General features: G+C 38.1%; 1 protein-coding gene across 5 annotated transcripts; it reads left to right on the top strand.

The window, feature by feature from the left end:
* Nucleotides 1–8,596: 8,596 nt before the first annotated feature.
* Nucleotides 8,597–16,923, top strand: CUNH5orf63 (chromosome unknown C5orf63 homolog). 5 transcript variants are annotated; one of them, XM_018072928.2, is made up of 6 exons: nucleotides 8,597–8,861; nucleotides 9,969–10,108; nucleotides 11,437–11,503; nucleotides 13,448–13,568; nucleotides 15,694–15,750; nucleotides 16,490–16,923. In XM_018072928.2, the coding sequence occupies exons 2-6, from the start codon at nucleotides 10,045–10,047 to the stop codon at nucleotides 16,655–16,657; spliced, it is 477 nt and encodes a 158-aa protein (XP_017928417.1). In that variant the 5' UTR covers nucleotides 8,597–8,861; nucleotides 9,969–10,044; the 3' UTR covers nucleotides 16,658–16,923. The 5 variants fall into 5 exon arrangements, with proteins under 5 accessions (XP_017928417.1, XP_017928416.1, XP_017928415.1 ...); XM_018072926.2 differs by lacking the exon at nucleotides 8,597–8,861 and adding an exon at nucleotides 9,515–9,862; XM_018072927.1 differs by lacking the exons at nucleotides 8,597–8,861; nucleotides 15,694–15,750 and adding an exon at nucleotides 9,510–9,862.
* The last annotated feature ends 266 nt before the right edge of the window (nucleotides 16,924–17,189 follow it).

The raw sequence follows: 17,189 nt of genomic DNA, 5'->3' as shown, positions 1-17,189 counted from the left end.
GGAGTAAAACACAGAGACAGACAAACTCCAAACAACTATTTCTTTCCATTCCATCACCACACAAAATTATGATCAGATGCTTTAGTCTATGGAGTAACTAGTGTGTACCATATTTAGGAGGCTCTTAACATTTTGGAGGTGATCTCACAAGATTGGGATGCTCCCCATTACGGTATTACGCACAGAGTTCTCCTTAATTTAAAAACTGCCTTATGCCTTCTGACAGCCTTGTCCTTCTGTAACTGGGAAGTACATGAGTTTAAGGAGTTAATGGCTCTTTCCAGTGTTGCTTCAAGAAAAAGTGGAGCACTGATTGGATAAATCCATAATGAAACAGCCTTGGCAGAGATAAGCTCACCTTGATCAACAGAAATTATTCAATTGCTTTGTTTTGCAAAGTTGCAAGTACCTTCTTAAGGGAATTGCAATGCTTTGCAGTTGCTTCTTGTAGTAACCTCAAAGTGATGAAGTGCTTCCTCAACTATATACTGATTTTGTAATAGCTTGCAGTGATAATTTTCAAGAATATCAGATTCTCCTAGTTTTTAGTAGCTACATTGCTGAGGAGAATTTAATTCCTTCTCCATAAACTGCTGTAAAAACATGATGAACAGAAGATTGTCCTACTTCAGCTCACTGTAGTATCTATTTTTTTTAATTTATTAATTTCTGTTGTTTACACTTCTCATCTTAGTTCTCAGCTAAGAACTGGAACCTACCTCCCATACCTTTTATGGGGGTTCTGACATAGGAATGGAAACCAGTCCTCAGCACCTCCTCATGGCAATGCAAATCCAACAGCAAAGGTAAATAAAAAATTATGATTCAACTAACTTTACCACAGGTAGAACACTACTATATTTATTTCCCAAACAGCTGCTAGGAAGAAGTCATGGAGTGCAGAGGAGTGGGATTAGGTGGGTGAAAATATACTAAAAACATCTATGTAGTACTTGGTATTAAAAAATTAAAGGGTGGTAAACATTAAAACAACTATTGAAGCATATACAGATAAAATTACTTTAATCTTGCACTTATTCCTATATAAATTTAAAATTATCTTCTTTACAAACTTTCCACCTGTCTGCACAACTAAATATAAATATCATTAAGAGAGACTGTGTTTTGATTGCATTCAGTATCATACAGTATTTATGGTTTCACCCTATAAAATTCTGTAAAATTATCCACCTCTCTAAAAATATTAAGTAAATGTTAGCATACTACTAACAAAAATAATAATAACAATCCATTAGAGGTTCTATGTGCACGCCATTTCAACTATTAAAATTAATCAGAGATGGAAAGTCAGTGCGAAACATATTATGTCATTGAACTAAAGTCCCCCCTGTATTGGCAGACAAGATCAAAATGCCACTAAGAAAGGGACAACTGTAGGTTATTTATTAGATTTTTCTTAGTACATAGGATATTTAGTAGATTTATCATCCAGCTTTAAAAGAGCAAGATGTTGTAGCTCTTAGACTCAATGAGGATTCAAAGACTTTCAAGATTGTTTCTTTGTTCACTATTTAATAGTCTAGTTTTTCAGCCAATGTTAATTTACGACCAAAGAAAATGTCTGCAAGTCTGATAACACTCTGTATCCAAGCTAGCACACTGTAGTTATGATTAAACCTATGATTAAGGGTACTTAAAACTTTACACGGCTTTATGAAAACTTAACAAATACAAGAAACATTTGGAATCTGGTTAGACTGAAGAACTTAAAGTGACATATCACACCTACAAAATTTGATTCTTTGATGGATTTATACTGCCTGGCTGAAGAATCATAGGTACATTTTAAAAGAATTAGATCTGTACTGGTTATAAACTTTGAATCGTGGTGTATTGTTCTGTTCTGGCAAACTGGAAGTCCTGGAACAGGTAATTATATACAATGTTTGGGGCTCAATTTTGCTTCCTGACAAGAACTTAGCTCAAACCAAAGGAACATCACAGCATCTGAATCATATCTTCTGAATCATATGTTTTTCCTTATAAGGAAAAACTTTTTTAAAGAAACCCAGAATGCTGCATCTCACTCACACAAGTTGAATTTTTTTTTTTAGAGCAGGGAAAGAAGTGCCTACAAGAAGTTACTAACACTGCACTTCAAGTTTATCATCACCATCAATCCAGATTTGCTACTTCATCTATTATTTCATTTATTTGATTAGTAATATTGAATTGACCAAGTACTTATGTTCTATCCTTAGCACACAACTATGAATGAAAAACCTATAAAGCAGCATGAACTCCTCCAGTCCATACTTTACACTATCTTACCAAGATACTAGTTTTCTGCTAGTTAACAAGAGAACGTTAAAATAGGACTGTAGTTCTTCACGTTTTACTCAAAATTGCAAGCAAAGGAGTAATTTTTGTAACGTCTGAGAGATGCCACAAAAGATAAATCAGAGAAGAAAGCACTATTTCATGAGGAGCTCTGATGGAGCTCCTTTTCCATGTAGGCTGACTCACCAAATTCCTATTAACACAGCCCGACTGCAGCCAAAATTAGTTCTGCACTTTGTTCTAAAACTTTCTACTTGTACTGTTCGGATGAAGTTAACTTGTCCTTTGCAGCACACTACTAACCCAGGGTTTATTAATTATCCTTCCCTACTATGGTATCTTTTGACCTTGTTCGGAGCAACTGTTTCAATACCCTTCAAGCACCAACTGACTACTTGCTATGTGTCCCATTAGTTTCTGAAACACTGAAAATAGCTGTCTTCAACCCTAATGAACTGCATCATTGCAAACAAGAATCTTGGCTGCACAAATAAACAGAAAAGGCCACATTTTAAAGGTGTTGTATGACAAGATCTGGATAGACCAGAGAAGTAAGAACTGAAAGAGAGGTCTGAGTGAAGACTTTGCCCAGTTATCAGTCTGGCAACACAGACCATGGTGCTATTCCAGAAAAAAAAAAAAAAATTGCAATGGAGAACCCAGAGGGAGACTAATGATATTTTACTCCTGCATAACTAAAAACTAAACAAACAGGAGGAAAAAAAAGAGGAAAAAAAAAGAAAGTACTCAACCAACTACATTTTCATTTGGACAGTAGACAGAGGTCTAGAGTAAAGAATTTCTGACTTAAAACAGCACCTGAATCTGTGTTTGAGGAATTAATCACTAACAGAAAAACAAAGTATTGAGAAAGAAAGAGGCGAATACTGTGGATCTCTCCCTCCTTTACCTATATTTCACTAATGCACACAGAAATGCACAAACACACAAGCTTATTAGGAGTTGAATAATCCAGTGCTGAAGGAATGATCAGAAAACAATATATTCTTTCTCCCTTATGCCTAGTGAAAACTACACAGTTTTGCTAAATGTTAATTTTGGATTAAAAATTGACTTTTGGATAGATAGAACAAGATGCTCCCTGGCTGCCTTTTTAAGTTGTGCATTCTCCAGTTTAACCTAACAGTTAAGTACTGAATGAAGACACACAAACACTGTGCAATTAAGTCAAACACAAAGAATAAGGGGGCTGATATAGCTGCATTAATTAGGAATAAAACAAAAAGCTCATATTTTATAGCATCTGAGTACAAATTGCAATAGAATTGTTTTAATTGGGAAAAGCTGCTGAAATAAAATTGCTATCCTTTTTCAGCTATTGATTTATGTAGATCTCAGGGCAGCTGATAAAGTATGATGAGACATACTGGTTTTAATCAGATAGTCAGATTTAAAACAATTAAAATTTTGAATGTAAAGCTACTGCTTTTTTATTCAAATGGATTTCAAAATACAGAATTTTAACACTTTCTAACACGTATTAGCTTTTTAGCAAAGGGGAAGAACATGACTTCATTGTGTTTCTTTATGAAGTAATCAGGAAAAACAGCAAAAATCAGCCTTTGCATGACAGTAACTATTTTACATGAATTTGAAAAAAGCAGGTATTAGGAGAAGATCCATTTCTTTTCGAAACTTGTATTATGTGAGAGAAAATAAAAGCAACACATTTTATATTAGGTAATACATCGTAACTTAATACATCATGGCAAAGTACACCATTATCCTGTAAAAAGCCCTGTTTCGTCTTCATGTGATAGCTGAGACAATACCAGAGCCTCACACTCAGTCTTTCTTCTCATTTTCTTTCAAACGGTAAATGTTTTTTTCAAGTGATGAGTGATGCAGGATGTTACAAGGAGAGGCTCTTTTTGCCTTGAGAGGTAATGCCATGTAAAGATATTTCTAGGAAAAAGATACAAATGTGTAGGTGTAAAATGAAATTTCTGCTGTTCACTTTATAGTGCCAAACAATTGCTACTTGTTCACGTGTCGTTTATGTGCAATTCAAGGCATAGTAAGTATGTGATGGGAAAATTTTGGTCATAAAAATGAGTGATGAGACCTTCACATAATTTACATGGACCAAAATTATAATTATTTCTGTCCTGTAATTCTTCAAGTATATGATCTCAGAGATGAGGGGAGTAGGACATTTGCTACGAGTGTTTACCAGAGCAGCTTTAACATTTGCTTGAAGATAAGCTAGTGCTTATCCTAGATCCCATAAGAGCTTTTATCTTCCTCAAATGCTCTCCACTGAGCTAGAATTTATGTAAAGTAAATTTGACTATTAAAAAAGCTGTTAAACACAACTCAGCTCTTTCTTAGTACTCAGAGCAAACATATCACAATTATTCTCTGTGCTGCATGCAAAGGAATGGTTTGACCCAAAGCTTTTTAAAGAGAAAGGAAAGAATAATATTGATTTCCAATGGGCTCTGGTTTTGTCTGGAACCAAGTGCTCTATTGGTGCTCAGTAAATTAATGTGTAAATAGCATGTGTCATCACAGCAATGTTCCAACAGAAAATATTAGATATAAAGTCAGACAACTGTCCCAATCACTATTACAAAATGTGTCATTTATGTGTCACTATGTTTAATGTTCAGATGATCCCTGGGCTAACAGACAGTGAAAGTTCACAGGCAGGCTGCCCTCTCACTTATGTAGGTCATTTAGACAAAAGAAAATGCTCTTTAATTGACATTCATCATTTAAGGAGGCATATTATGGGGTTTTTCAAAGTATATTTCTCAGGATGCTTGACCTCGGGCTAAGATCTCTTAAGAGCTGTTCTTTCCACTTACATTGCAACAATTTGCTCTAATATTAGAATCAAATTCTCTAAAATATTTTCCCAGTGTTCCTCCACTCCCTATTCAAGTTATTGAATCTGTGATTCTGTGATTGTTTTTTTTTCAATTTGCTGCCTTTTTCATATCTAAGTTACTTGAGCATTAAGAATTTCACATTTCACCCACACAAAAACGATTCCTTCCTCCGGGTAGCCTGCTCCAGTGCTTGATAATCCTTTCAGTGAAGAAATTTTTCCTAATACCCTAACCTAATATCCTAAACCTCCCCTGGTGCAATCTGAGGCCATTTCATCTTGTCCTGTCACTTTTTACCTGGGAGAAATGACTGAACCCCACCTGGCTCCACCCTCCTGTCAGGGATTTGCAGAGAGCCTCCTTTTCTCCAGGCTGAGCCCCCCCAGCTCCCTCAGCCGCTCCTGGTGTTCCAGACCCTTCCCCAGCTCCGTTCCCTTCCCTGGACATGCTCCAGCCCTTCAATGTCTCTCTTGTCTGAGGGGCCCAGAACTGCCCCCAGCACTCGAGGTGTGGCCCCAGCAGTGCCCAGCACAGGGACGGGCACTGCCCTGGGCCTGGGACACACCATGGCTGGGACAGCACAGGGACCATTGGCCTCTTGCCCACCTGGGCACAGCTGGGCTCATGTCCAGCTGCTGTCACCAGCACCAGAGCTGGGATTGTTCATCCCGGAGAAGAGAAGGCTTCAAGGAAACCTTAGAGCACCTTCCAGTACTAAAAGGGGTCCTACAGGAAGGCTTGAGAGGAACTTTTTGCAAGGGTAAGCTCTGATAGGACAAAGGGGAATGGCTTTAAGGTGAAAAAGGTTAGATTTAACTCAGATATTAGGAAGAAATTCTTAACTATGAAGATGGTGAGGCCCAGGCACAGGTTGCCCAGAGAAGCCGTGGCTGCCCCATCCCTGGAAGTGTTCAAGACCAGGTTGGACGGGGCTTGGAGCAACCTGGGCTAGTGGAAGGTGTCCCTGCCCATGGCAGGGATCTGAAATAAAATAATCTTTAAGGTCCCTTCCAACCCAAACCATTCTGTGATTCTACGAATCTAAGTCAAAATAACAGGGAAATAAAAGAGAAATCTGGAAGAGAACCAAATTAAAGATCATTAGGAATACAATCTATCATAGTATGAGTTCTTTTTAGTCCAAATTGTGAAACCATGTTCACACTTTATTTAAGAACTATGGGGGGGGAGGAAATCAAACAGAGAAGTTGTACATTGTAGCATGATATCTGTGCAGCAAACCATTGAGCCCTTGAAATTTAAAGACTTCCTATGTGCCCTAATGAAAAACAGTGTGGAGTTGCACTACTTTCAGATCTCAGAACACATTTTTAAACAGCAAACTTTACAGCAATCCACCTTATTCCCAAGCACAGCGATAGTGACATGTGTACTAAGCAATAATTCTTTTTGCATCTTTAATATTTTTTATATTTTTCTTCTTAAATTGCTATGAAGATTAAGAAGATTCATCACATAAATACTGGATTAAAAGCAAAGCTAATTTTGTGCTGAGCTACCTACATTGGTGGATCAAAAACCTGCCAAAACAATACTGGTCAGTTGCAAAGCATTCTAAATAGTAAATTCTCTTCACGGACGTTTGTAGTATAAGAAACCTCTTTTTTTTTTTAACCTATTTATGCCAGTTTATAAACAATCTGGTGTAAGTTTGAAACCAGCTCACACCAGGTAGACCCAAATGCAGAACTAATAAACACAACTGACAACAATAAGACCAGCCTGAACAGTTATACCAGCAGGACCAGTTAGTGATTTGGTTAACTGAACTGTGTTAGGCAACATGACAAATCACACTGGAACCAGGGGGGGAAAAAAACCCAAAAAACCAAAAAACCAAAACCAAAACCAACCAACCAACCAAACAAAAAAAACCACCAAAAAACCACAGCCAGAGCACCTCTTGACTTCAGCAGCAATTCTGTTTAAATCAATTGACCAGTTTGGGAACTGTGTGCCTGTCTCCTCCAGGTTCCTCCGGGAATTTCAGACACATATCCCAAAGGCAGCTGGACTTACTTTTAGAGCAAGAGGGATAAAATTAATCTGAGACCTGAGATATCAAGAGCATGCTTATCTCTTTACTTAAGCCTGCTTTTCAACCTGCCTCTGCCCTCTCTCTGTCTTCCTCCCGCTCTTTCTCAGAAAGTAAAAGCCAGGTAGGGGCCAGTTCAGCAATTCCCTTGTGCAAGGCTTGGCAGGTCTGTCCTATACCAGTGCCAAACACCAAAGCCTGATACTGGATATTCTGATTCTGAGAAAAAGAATGAGCATCCAGTGTCAGCTGCCAGCACTAACATATCTGTTCAGCGCAAATGATTAATACAGTGGTTGAAAATGAGTCACTAGGATCTGGAGTTGATCAACCCTCCTGCTAATTTAAATGGTAGTTAATTAGATATGTCATATCAGCAGGATAGGACTGCTCTCCTGGAAAGCCTTCCCACTACATAGTACAATTCTCAAAGCACACATTGAGAGCGGAAGCTGAGTTGAGACTATACAGCAAAAGATTTGTGTCCCACTCTCAGTTAGGAACAAAGACAACCAAAATCCTGATGGAAATATGGACACAAGGAACATGAGCCTACAGCTTTAATTTCCCATCGGTGAACACTTGCTATATATTATTTAAAACATTTCTGGAGGAAGGAATTCAAACACACTCGACAAATGAAACACTTTGCACTCATCAAATGGAGCCAAGAAGGGCACAGTACACCAATTTTTATGCCATGGCCATCTCTCATGGCCAAGTATCATGGCCATGTATCTGTCACAATTGGAAGGACAAAAAGCTCACAGGTTCAGACAAGAGCGTGGCAATTCATTTCAGTGGAGAAAGCGTTCTCCCTAGATCTATAATTTCAACCAATCTCTTTCCTGCTTTTATTGAAACCCATTGTGTTAATTTGAGCGTATTTCCAACTCAATCTGGATTTATTCGTATACTCAAAAATTCTTTCTTCCTCTTTCTTTTCTCTCTTTCCTCTTTCTTTTCTTTTTCTCTTTCTTTCTCTTTCCCTTCCTTCCTCCCTCCCCTTCCTTCCTTCCCCTTTCCGTCTTTAATTTCCTTTCTCCCTTTCCATTTTTAATTTCCTTTCTCTCTCCCCTTTCACCCTTTTACCCAAACTGATTTTATTCACTCGTTTTATCCAAAAACCCACCGCCATGCGCTTATATAGCAGCTCAGGGACTAACAGACGGTTTTCCACGCCAGATCTCTAACTTACTAATAATAAAGTTTTCTGATTTCCCCCCCCTCCCCCCCCGGACTTTCCCCGCTCCTTTCCACCACGACCATTCAGGAATGGTTTGTGTACTTCCTTCCCTTCCAGGGGCAACGTCACAGCCGGTGCTGCCCGCGGGCCGCCCGCCCGCCCGGGCGTTCCGGCGGAGCCCGCGGGCAGGAGGTGGGTGAGTCCCGCCCGGGCACGGGCTGAGCCCAGGCCCCGGCAGCGTTCGCCGGGAACACCCAAGTCCCGACGGCGGGCCCGGGACGCGATTCCCCGGGATGAGGTTTCCCCGGGAGGACTCCTCTGTGCTGATGGGCTCTGGATCCTTCTCTCTGCCGGGGGTATTTGCTGGTTTGGAAGTATCAGCATCAGCAGCCAGGGGTTGTCGTTACGGGAGGTGATGGGGAAGCTTCTGGATACACTCTGTGCCAGCCTGGGCTCGACCCCGGTACTTGCATCATTTAGCTGGAAACTTTCCAAATAGAGATGTTGAAAAATTATTATCGTTGTTGTTATTATTATTAATTTACTGTATATATGAGATATACTATATATGTTATATGTACCAAATATATACACTAAATACATAATGTATAGTATTAAGGTCTATAGTAATGGTATATATTATAGTATACATAGTATATAGTAATATATGCTTTATATTATAGTGTATATAGTATATAGTAATATATACTTTATATTATAGTATAATAGATATAGTATAATTATATATTATACATATTACCTTATATGTAGTATATCATATACATTATTGTATGTAATATATAATATGTATTTTATATGTTACACAGTATATTATCCTGTATTATGTATTATAATATACTAAAGTGTTATCTAATATTAATATAATTAATGCAATAGCTTTAATAGATATGCTACAATGTACTAATAATGTATTGATAGCATCATAATTGTTCTATTGATGCTATTAATATATATTAAGACAATAAAAATGTTATTCATATGATGTAATATAATACATAATATAGTATGTTGAAATAGTATATAGTTATATACTATATTAAATAGTTGTATATAATATAAAACATGTGATTTATATATTATATGCATTATACTATTCCTACTATTGTCTTTGAAACTCTATGATAACTTCACGTTATGATAGCAATTTGTTCTTTATGCAAGTTCTGTCTAGTCTTCAGAAAAGGCCATTACAGCAACCTACTGGATGTTATTAACTTGTCTGAAACTGGGAGTATGTCCTTGAACCAGAGTCTGTGATGGATACCGCTAGAGGGATCACTGAACAAAATGTGCTGCACCTTGGAATGGAATGACATGTTTATCCTTTCTGGGGTGGAATGCAATGTGCTTGTGGCATTTACCCCAGGCTACTGTACTTTGGAGGAAAGAATGCATGGAAACATGCACTGCCGGCTATATAACACCACTTCACAGGAACAAGTGGTATTACTGATGATTTTGAATTTTGAGTTGATGTAAGAACCTGATTCTCCCTGAGAGACCTTTAGAGTTATAGGCATGTGCAAAAAGATCTTTTTGTATTTTGCAAGCCTCCTCTGAAAGATTACTGGGGTAAAAGCCTTGTGAGGATCTCCAGAGCTGCAGGATTTGGTGTCTCCATCCACATGTGCTTCTCGGTCTGTTGTTGTAGCACCTTATTTTCTTGTTCAGCATTTTCTTGTTTCGCTGGTAGGTAATCAAAAGCAGGCTGCCAGGAAGTTTGTTTTCTTTGATGGCCATAGCTGGTTTTGAGTGAGGGATGACAGGAGACAGGTATTTTAAACTACCACTGGCGCAGGCCATCAGCATGCATTCTGATATTTGCCCCCACTTACTTTCCCCATTCTCTTTCAGTTCTAAATCCTTCCTCATATTATTAAAAGGTACATACTTGGAGAAAAAAATCACCCACGCTTGTCTTTCCTTGATTGATGCTAAGATAAAGTTTACACAGATAACTATCTCATCTAAATAATGGCTAGCTTTAATGTCACATTTTATTTTTCCAACAGATGAGGATTTATTGGTTCATGGAAATTCTGTTAACAGGAAATGAGTCCAATTTGGCTTTGCAAAGTAGAGCATAGGCCAAGTCCAGACTCCATCATTTATTAAATCATTCTGTATCATTGTAGTATAGGGAAAGGTAAGTTCTCAAATTTGCAAGCATACTTCTTTGATTTTTTTTTTCTGCAAACAGGTCTTTATGGTCACATGGAGGGAGTCTAAAGAGAGATCCAGAATAATCATGTGGCAGATTTCGTGCAGTAGGTTTGCCTGATGAATGAGTGGAGATTTGCTTTTACCAGCTCCTGACCAATAGCAATGCCACAAGTATAGGGTTAAACCATTCACAATATTAAAAACTGTCAGTGTTTGTGCAAAACCACTGATAGTTGGCTTTATCCATGACATTTTAGCTAAATTCAGTAAAAGAAGATTAGTAAATTCTGCTGAAAAAAATTTCTATGGGGGCAGAACTTTAGTCCAGGTTAAATGCGGCAGGGCTGACTCCTTGCCACCCTAACGATGCTGCCAGGGAAGTCAGGCTGCATTATCTGCACTGTGGGGAACATGAAGCCATCTGACAGTGTCTCACCTTCCCTCAAGGTGAGCTGTTTCAGGGTGCTTTATGCTGGTGGAAGATCAGAGCATGGCTGGGGCCTGGATGAAGATGCGTCAATTTTACAAATCAGGATTAGTCCTTCAAGCCATTTGGAACTGGCATTTCATTATGGCCTTGGTATCATTCTATTTAGGTGAATAAACAGACAAACAGGACTCTATTTTCCTTAGGTTATTTATAAAAACATTCAGCCAGTCTTATGCTAACCCTGGAAACAGCACATTCTTCCTTCACTGGTAGTACTGGTCAATGAAGATTTGCTGCTGAATTCCAAAGGTAGTTTGCTTATAATTATATAAAATTGGTAAGAAAGTAAGGCACTGCTAGCTGATTTCTTTCTATGAGATCTTGAAGCTTAGGTACTGATGCTGTTTTATGTGTTCCCCTCTAGCTAATGTTTTGGTAGGAGTTGTCCCCTGGACTCCAGTTTACCAGAGCATGGAGGTATCAAAAAGGAGGTATATAGGACTGAACCAGAGCCATTTTATACACATATGTGTGTGTTAGGGAGAATGTGATACATGGAAATCTCAGATTTATTCATTCTGCTGTCCACAAAACAATTTGAGACCACTTTCCTTGTTTTGAAAGCACAAAATTTGACTTGCTAGGCTGGCAACAAAAGCATACATTAAAAAATTTTCCGAAAGCAGACTATTTGTTTTTGCATTTTTATCCTGCATGTGAGCAGGCCAACATGCTGCAAATGCTCCTTATCCATTCTGGACATCTGTTATGGACTTAAAAATTCCTAAGTACAACTGAGGCTCTTACTGTCATCCAGGTTTGCATTTTTCCAAAAGGTTCCAAGTTTATTTCTGTATTTAATATGTAAAATCCCAGACAGTTCCCAGATTTCCACGTGGCTATGTAAAATAAATGCAGTAGCTGACAAGGACTGTGACCTTTGTCAGCATGTGCTTGCCAGTCACTTTGCAGTGACAGGAAGTTGCTCTGACTCTAGTACTAGAGAACCTTTTCTGTCTGAAAATAAACAGTAAACCCAAATACTACATGTTGCAGAATACTGTTTTAGATTACTTTATTTATACATGGCCAAAAAGAAAAAAAAAATCTTGTTCTTTCTTTTCTAGTATCTGAAGCTGAATGAATTTTCAAAGCATAATCCCTTTTTTTGCGTTTGCTCTGTTGAATCTTCTTCTGGAAACATGGCAAGTTACCCTTGCCAGAGTCCTCTGGACAAATTAGTGTCTTTTGGCTGTGTAGACTAGTGGAGCAGTGTCCTGTCACCCATTTGGTTTTTCTTGTGGTTGTTGCTTAGATTTACAGCAGATAAGTTGAGAGTCCACTGCAATGTTCTTCCTTGATGGTTATGCTGGCTAAACTGTCCTCTGTAAAACAAAGCTTTGTAATATTAGTACTGAGAGATTCAGTGAATCCACTGGGCTCTTTTTTACTGTACATCCTAAAATGTGCTTACCAGCTGCAATGTAGTCCTGCTCACACTTAAGCTGTTTAAACTTGTGACATTACATGGTGGTTTTGGGGTTGCCTTTAGTAGAACTACAGGGAAGTTGTGCCTGAACAGAAGTAGTTTTGCTTTGTGTAAAAGTGACTTGATTTTCCCAGTGTAAATTCTGGTATCAGGTATCATATCTGATGATAGTCCGCATGCAGACTCCCTTTTGCTTCTCTGTTTTTTGCCTCAGTCCTAAAGTGCTTCATAAAGGTCACATTAAGACAAAAGTTTGCAGGAAGCACTGTTGTTATTAGTGTTCTTATGAACAGGTGACTTCAAGACTCCAGCATGGCACCCTTCAATAACATTAAATTTACTTAAACTCTCAAATCATAAACCCATTAATAACTTCCATAAATTAATTTGCTGTTGCAGGAAGGGTGCAATACTGTGCATGCTTTTAATATTACCAGTTTAAACTGTCTCGGCTGCAGCTTTTTGTTCACTGCAGAAAGCAGTATATTAATATTCTGATTAGGTACAGATTAGTTTTTTGATGGAATAATTTGAGTAAGTAAAATATGTCAGGCACTGCAGCAAGATTACAGAGGTTCAAAGCACAGCACTTTGCATTTTTAATTATGTAATTCTAACTGGCATCTGTGCTGTTGAAACAGCATGATGCATTTATGTCAACATTTGTGTTGGGGAATTTAGAAGAGGCATTTCCACAAGAGGTGTTTTGGTTTTTTGAGTTTTGTTTAATGGAACTGCACTTTTTGAGCTACACAGTGTTTCTGGCTTGCTGCATAGTAAACCATCTGTCTGATGAAGGGGTGATACCGTGAGCATAAAAATGCTGGGAAAATGGTTTGATTTTGTGTTATTTTAGAACTGTGATTGAAGTATCACATTTGTCTTAATATTAAATTTCATGAGCTAAAACTTGCCACAAACAAACATTTTATCTTTGCCTGAACAGGATGATGGTGCTTTGTTTTCTGAGCGGAACACTGCAGCTAGCAAGACATTCATCCAGTCCACTGGGGAGACAACTCTGCTCAAACAGTGCAAAGAAGCCTGTGCTGACTTTATTCACCAAGGTAAAAGTTGTTCACAGAATAAAGCCAGGCAAGACTGTGTGTTTATCAGCTTTGACATACCTGAATCCAGGTTAAATGGCTCATCCTTGCTTTTTGTCCCCTTCAAATTTATGTAGCATTGAGCATTTTGCTTTGCTGGTTTCTGTATGCCAGGCTGTTCAATTTCAGCACTACCTGTGAGACTGTAAAATATATCCAAGTAGTGCTGGTAGCACATGAAGAAAGAGTAGATTTTGCTTTATCCTCTTTTTGGTTTTTTGGCAGTGTTAACACCAAGAGATACAATGCAGGCAAAGGTTTGTCTGTGTCATGAGCAGGCACGATTTGTAAGAATATTTAGAAAACAGATGTGATGAGCAGGAATGGTCATTTGTGAACTGTCACCTTCCATGAATTGTTATCAGTTGTTATCCGCAGAGTTCTGCACTTTATTGTAAAGGATGGCACACAGCAGGTTATGCTGCATTGACATGATTCTCCTTCAAGAGTAGGATAACTAGAAATGCAAAGCATGGAGAATGTTCACATCAGTATGGGTGTTTTGAATGTTTGTTCATTCCATCACTAGCCATACAGGAGTGTTTAAACTGTGTAAAAAATTAATAGGTTGAAAAATAGAAGGTCACCATCTAGTTCTTAATCAGAGCAATGCATGCTATAAAACTATACTTTAAACACCTTTGTCTCCTCCTGCCTGATTCAGCATCAACTCACTGATAATCCAAATGAGATAAGGTAGGGAATAATGATTTTATGTGGGTTAATATTTGGGAAAAAAGCTCTTTGTGTCTTGAAATTTCTAACTGGTAAGACACTGTGTGAAATCAAATTTTCTAATAGCAGATTTTGAGCAGTTCTCTAAAGTGGCTTTTTGTTGAAAGTGTTTTTAAATGTTTTTCATCCCTGATACCACTGGCAATTGCAAAGGAAAATGCAAACTACTTTAAAAAAGAAAGCTCATTTGCACTGTTAGTTTATGCTAATTACCTAGTTTTTTCACTCCTTCCTGTTTTTAAGAATAAAGAGAAAAGAGAAGGCAGAAGGGACCTATGTCTTCTGCAGCCTGTTCAAACTGATAAAAGTTAGCACTACCAAATAGTCTTCCCCTTGCAGTCTCCTTTTTTGACAACAGAAGGATTCATGCAGCAACTGCTTCAACAAAACCTTTTTTTTGTTTTTTTTTGCAAGGTTGCTATTAGTTCAGATCAAGTCTCCTGTTTTGCTTTATTGTGCAGCTGTTTTAGTGCTTAAGCCAGCACAAAAGCAGCAGTGACAGCTTAAAATGGCCACAAAACTGCAATCCAACTATGCAGCATAAATGGCAATTATGTGCAGAAATAAAACTGTCCCTTCCGCTTTGTGTGTTATCTAACAGATCTAGTTGTCAGCCCAGCATATGTTACTTTGGGAAGGGATTTTTACTACCTGAGCAATAAAAGTCCATTTCGACACTGTAATATGGAGAAGGTTGTCCAAAAGAGCTTTATCCAGGAAGCCCAATTACAAATAAACATAAAGCAAGTGATGTCAGAGACTGTTGTGTTCTTCTACTGAAAATATGCACTAATATAAATCGACTTTTTAAACAGATTTTGCTGTTTGTTAAAATAGTTCACTGTTGATTTTAAACTGGTTCCAATCTTACCAGTACCATGTAGTGCCTAAGCTTGCCATGAGAGTAAGAGCATATTCTTTCCTAGAAGTTCCTGAAAGGAGCCTGGCATGTTACAGAACTGATGTGCAGGATTCTGGGATGTTCCTTCCAGTCACTAATATCAGATATACCAATCCCTGCAAAACCAATGAGAACTATTAAGAACACAGCACTGCTGATCTTTAGTATCCTGCATAGGTTTTCAGAGCACAAGGACTTGACTGTGTGGGAAAGACAGTTAAGATTAGTTGTGAATAAAAATAGACTATTTAATCCAAAGTAATTCACATGCAGGAAATTAGAAGTAGGTGTTTCAGATCATGTTTAAAGAAGCTCTAGTTCAGGTGGTTGATACTGGGGAGGGAACCTGTATTTGGAATGATCACTCCTCTCTGTGTATGTTACTTTACTGTACAAGTGACCTGTGTGTTTTACTATATGCTTTAAGCTGCTCTGAATATTTTCCTTTAGAAACCATGCCCTCTATGTGATGAAGCAAAAGAAGTTCTTGAGCCATATAAGAGAAGGGTAATGTATTGCAATGCTGTATAAGTTTTCTATATATAGAAAGAACAGTTAATTGGGATTCTTTCTTTGTAAAAGAAAATTGCTTGGATTTATTTGCACCTGTTATTCTTTCATGGATGACCTCTTCAAGACAATTTCAGCACTGATTTCCATAAAACTCATTATCCAAAAGCATTTTGAGACAACAATGCTGAAATAAGTATTGGCAAACTAAACAAATATACACCTTTTTGCAATAGTTCTTGAAACCACTGCTTTTGTAAATACTGTTGCCTTGCCTGAAAGAGGAATTTACAACTTTCATGAGGCCGGTAATGATATAATTTGGGAAGGATGTTAATAAGTGGGGCTTTGAGTATTTGAGTTATATGTGATTGTAATTTTTGCCATTCTTCAAGCAGGTTTTGATGTCTCTCTTGAAGGATGAAACTGTTAATGGAAACATTAAGATTTATTTCACTCTGCTGTGTTGCTGGCTGCATATTTGTTGTGGTTGGTGTTCACAGGAAAGTGGTTCTACACAGAGGAACAAGAATATAATCCTGAGCTAGGGAGAGAGTCCTTTGTGTTTATATACATTTTGTACTCATAAAATGAGGAATTACCTACAACAGAAAGAGAAAATCCTAAAGCATTAAGAAAACAGCCTTGCATTTCTCAGAAAACTATTGATCAAAAGATAAATAGGCATTATTTTTCAGTGTCCAGTAGGAATTGACATATTTCTTTTCTATCACAGTTTATTTTGCAGGAGGTAGATATTACACTTCCAGAAAACTCGGCATGGAATGATAAATACAAATATGACATACCTGTTTTTCATTTAAATGGGAAGTTCCTAATGAAGCATCGAGTGGACATTAAAAAGTTTGAGGACCAACTTAAGAAACTGGAGTTGCAAAAATGATGAAAACCAGTGAAGAAAATGCTGCTGCTTTGGTATGGATCTGAAAGGCCTGTGCAAAATGTTCTGTGCACTGTGTGGAAAACCAGTATGCATTATCTGGCCTTGTGTTTTCTGGAACATACAGTGTCAGTGTGCAGAAAACTTGAGTGACTTGTGTTCTGTTTTGTATTAATCACCCAGTCCAGCTGCACTGGTAGCTCATTTGCTGCTCTCCTGGGCAGGCTTTGCACTGACAGAATAAATGCTGCTCCATAACAACAGATAAAGTGAACTGTGTTCGTATTGGGTTTCTGCGGCCAGGTTTTGGTATCTGGGGAGGCTGCAGGGGTGGTTTCTGTCAGAAGCTGACAAGCTTCCCTCATATCCAACAGAGCTAATGCCAGCCAGCTCCAGGACAGACCTGCTGCTGGCCAAGACTGAGCCCATCAGAAATGGTAGTGACACCTCTGGGATAACATATTTAAGAAGGGAAAAAAACCTGCACAACGACAGTGCAGCCAAAGAGAGGGGTGAGAACATGTGAGAGGAACAA

Source organism: Manacus vitellinus, unplaced genomic scaffold, assembly GCF_001715985.3.
Source record: "Manacus vitellinus isolate BGI_N305 unplaced genomic scaffold, ASM171598v3 scaffold_23_pilon, whole genome shotgun sequence".
Classification (NCBI taxonomy): Eukaryota; Metazoa; Chordata; class Aves; order Passeriformes; family Pipridae; genus Manacus; species Manacus vitellinus.
Note: the sequence above shows the minus strand (reverse complement) of the source record. Positions and strands in the feature narration are given on the sequence as shown.

What these genes read in the sequence shown, in the direction of transcription:
- CUNH5orf63 (XM_018072926.2), top strand. Translation starts at nt 9,729, where the DNA reads ATGACATGTTTATCCTTTCTGGGGTGGAATGCAATGTGCTTGTGGCAT. An exon ending in CCACTTCACAGGAACAAGTG is followed by an intron (nt 9,863 to 9,968) that starts GTATTACTGATG and finishes TGTATTTTGCAA; the next exon opens with GCCTCCTCTGAAAGATTACT. An exon ending in TTGAGCCATATAAGAGAAGG is followed by an intron (nt 15,751 to 16,489) that starts GTAATGTATTGC and finishes TTTCTATCACAG; the next exon opens with TTTATTTTGCAGGAGGTAGA.